We start from the raw sequence: 3400 nt of genomic DNA, 5'->3' as shown, positions 1-3400 counted from the left end.
ACTATATCCAGTAGACGTTCTTACTATTATTATTAATTATTAATTAATAATAAGTTTGATTACTAGTCACGTGACTTTGGGGGGGATAATAATAAGATGAGGAGAAGCCAATAAGAAAGGGAAAAGAAAGGGTGGGGAGAGATAGAGAGGAGAGGGGTGGAGATATAGAGCTGAAAGCTGAGGAGGTGGGGTGGCTTAGCTTTTAACGCAGTTGCAGCAGAAGCAGAAGCAGAAGCAGCAGCTGCAGGCGACAGCAGACGCAGAAGCAGAAGCAGAAGCCGCAGTGAGACAGGAGCCTGCGAGGAAAGAAACAAAGAGAGAAAATATAAGATAGAGAGAGAGAGAGAGAGAGAGAGAGAGAGAGAGAAAGAGAGAGGAGAAAAAGAATGGAAGGGGAGTGATCGAGAAGATCTCGATCAGAAGGAATTTCAGAGTCTCTCCCTCCATAATTAGTCCCGCCAAAAAGAAAAATAAAAAAATAAATAGAATTTGCAAACAAAAGAGGAGGAGAGAAAGAAAAGGAGAGAGAGAGAGAGAGAGAGAGAGAGAGAGGATATAGAAGAGGGAAAAGCAGGAACCCACCTCATCCGCTCCGCAGGGAAAACCCCGACCAACTCCTGGGACAAAGCCCCACCCGATTCATCACTTTCGTTCTGAGAATTCTAGAGATCATAGATCCAGATACTAGAGAGAGAAAATCGCAGGTGTGGAGAGAGAGAGAGAGAGAAAAGACAGAAGGGCGAAGAAGAGGGAGGGTGTAAGAGAGGAGGAGCTAGGGGGGTGTATAGTACTGACCTACTGGTTTGATTTTTTTTTTTTTTTTTTTTTTTTTTNACCAGAGTTAAAACCTAATTAAAATACCTATTTTGCCCCTACTTTATTAAACTATTCCCTTTAGTTATCATCTCTTTCTTTCCCAACTTGGCCTCATTACCCTCAAGCCCGGCACCGCCACCTCCAGCATCCAGTTCTTGCAGCCCCAGCCGCAGCTCCCTAGCAGACCCGTCGCCGCCATCTCCTACATGAGGAAGCCCGTCCCGATGTTCGACGCGCCGGGCATCCTGAGCGGCGCGGGGGTCGGGCTGGCGGGGTCGTCGTCGTCGTCGTCGACCTGCCAGGACTGCGGCAACCAGGCGAAGAAGGACTGCACCCACCGGCGCTGCCGGACGTGCTGCAAGAGCCGCGGCTTCGACTGCTCGACCCACGTGAAGAGCACGTGGGTCCCCGCCGCCCGCCGCCGCGAGCGGCAGCAGCTCACCGCCGCCAACATCGGCGCCGGCTCCTCCGCCTCCACCTCCGCCCCCAAGAAGCCCCGCCTCATCTCCTCCCAGACCACCACCACCTCCCACACCTCCACCTCCAACACCACCCCTCCCCGCAGCTTCGACACCACCTCCAGCCACCAAGGTTTGCTTTAGTTGCCATCTGTCATCCCTTTGCTCGCTCGCTCGCTCGCTCGCTCCCTCCGTTCGATGTGCTTAATTAATACATAGACGGTGTTTTGCTAAAACCTAGACGCGAGCTTCAGGGAGAGCCTGCCGCGGCACGTGCAGGCGCCGGCGGTGTTCAAATGCGTGCGGGTGACGTCCATCGAGGACGGCGAGGACCAGTATGCCTACCAGGCGATGGTCACCATCGGGGGCCACGTGTTCAAGGGCTTCCTCTACGACCAAGGCGTCGACGACGGCGCCGACCACGACCACGACCACGACCACGACCACGCCGCCGCCACCAGCAACGCCAGCGCCATTCCCAACATCTCGGAGCTCCACCTCGGCGGCGGCGCTCGGAACGGAGCCTCGTCCTCCTCTCCGATGCTCCCCTCCGACGTCTATGGCGGCGGGCCGCACGGCGGGGGCGGATTCCTCGGAGGTACGAACTTCGGTAACCCAATAAATTAATTAACCTCTTTCCACTCTCTCCGCTCTCAATCTCACTCTCACTCTCACTCTCACAATCTCTCTCTCTCTCTCTTTTACTAATGAAGAGTCCAAAATGACTCTATTCGTTAGCTTAATTCCGTTGTTTTAGTTTAGTTGTGCATGAGATTATGAGATCATTACGCACCGGTGAAAACGCCGCAACAACGCGCGCGCGATGTTGGTTCCAGTTTGTTTGTTGTTGTTGTTATTGTTATTATTGTTGCTGTTGTATAACATGTAAATCTATGTTGCTTTCTAGCTAGCTTCTTTCCTCTTTTCTTCTTCTTCTTCTTCGAGACATTATTATTCTTCCATCATCATTTAAAAAAAAAAAAAGAAAAGAAAAGAAAAGAAAAGTAGAAGATATACTTCCTACTGGTCGACGATGGGGAGAGTATCGCGAACACGTTACTACGCTGATGAGTATGCTCTACTCTTTTCAATGATGTTTCCGTATATAGAACTGATTGGGTGCAACTGCGGGTGCGCATGATTTCTGTAGGCATCCATTATTGACTATTTAGCTCATGTGATCTCCTTTGTGTACGAGTTGAAATGTTTGACTCCGACACCCCCCCCCCTTCTATCTCTTCTCATGTGTTCTCTTGCGTGCTCTAGCATCCTACCCAAGTAACAGTAATAAGTTTTTAATAATAGTAATGCGTTCTCTGTAGTAAAAGGAATATGTAGGTGGGTAGGGGCATGTGTGCTGTGAAGAGCATAGCATGCATTGGGACTTGTATCTGATTGACACTTTCCCTGTCAAAGTGTTTGTAATGCATGTGGTGGAGAACAACTCTTTTGATCTTTTCAAGCCCCAGCAAGTTAACTATTGGGGCTCTTTGACTGCATCCCTTGGCGAAGGGCCATATATGTACAGCAGGAAAGGCATGGTGGCGGGTGCCTTTCCTAATATTTTGTGCAGTCCCATTTATTCTCTTTGTGGGGGGAGAACCCCGTCAAGGGTGAAAGGATGTGTTGCTATGATATTATTGGCATTTATTTGCCCTCTGTGCTTCCCACATATTCACCTGCTTGTTTGATATTGTTGGCATTTCCATTTCCTAGGCTTTCAAATATTCATTTGCTCGTGTATAATATTGTTGGCATTTATGAAGACGTGATGTGCTTTCACATCCATCTATTCATCATATGAATGTGCTTGTGCAACAGTGAATTTAATAGGTTTTAGTGAGGCCGTTTATTGTACAATTTGGTTAGTTTAACATGGTATTGATGAAGACATACCGTGCGTTATCTAGTTGTTTTCTGTGGAATGATTTAGCTCTTATTACCCAAAAAAAATTTTATTTTAATTTTTATTAAGCTATTTGGACAGCAGTGCCACCCATTTTCACTTGGGTACTGTAGATGTTGTATTTCTAGTAGTGCGATATATATGGTCAAAGTGAGGTCTGCTTCAGCTGTCATGTCATTGAAAACATCTACATCTTTTCAGCCAAGGAATGTGACTCTAT

General features: G+C 48.0%; 1 protein-coding gene across 1 annotated transcript; it reads left to right on the top strand.

Moving 5' to 3' along the window:
- LOC109708352 (protein LATERAL ROOT PRIMORDIUM 1) lies at window positions 1013-2924 on the top strand (the record flags this gene model as incomplete). The annotated part of the gene is given in 2 exon segments (XM_020230053.1): window positions 1013-1407; window positions 1516-2924. Coding segments are annotated over 2 exon segments (781 nt in total), but the record flags the coding sequence as incomplete, so codon positions are not given.

This window comes from Ananas comosus, linkage group 4, assembly GCF_001540865.1.
Source record: "Ananas comosus cultivar F153 linkage group 4, ASM154086v1, whole genome shotgun sequence".
Classification (NCBI taxonomy): Eukaryota; Viridiplantae; Streptophyta; class Magnoliopsida; order Poales; family Bromeliaceae; genus Ananas; species Ananas comosus.
This window is presented reverse-complemented; position numbering and strand designations above follow the sequence as displayed.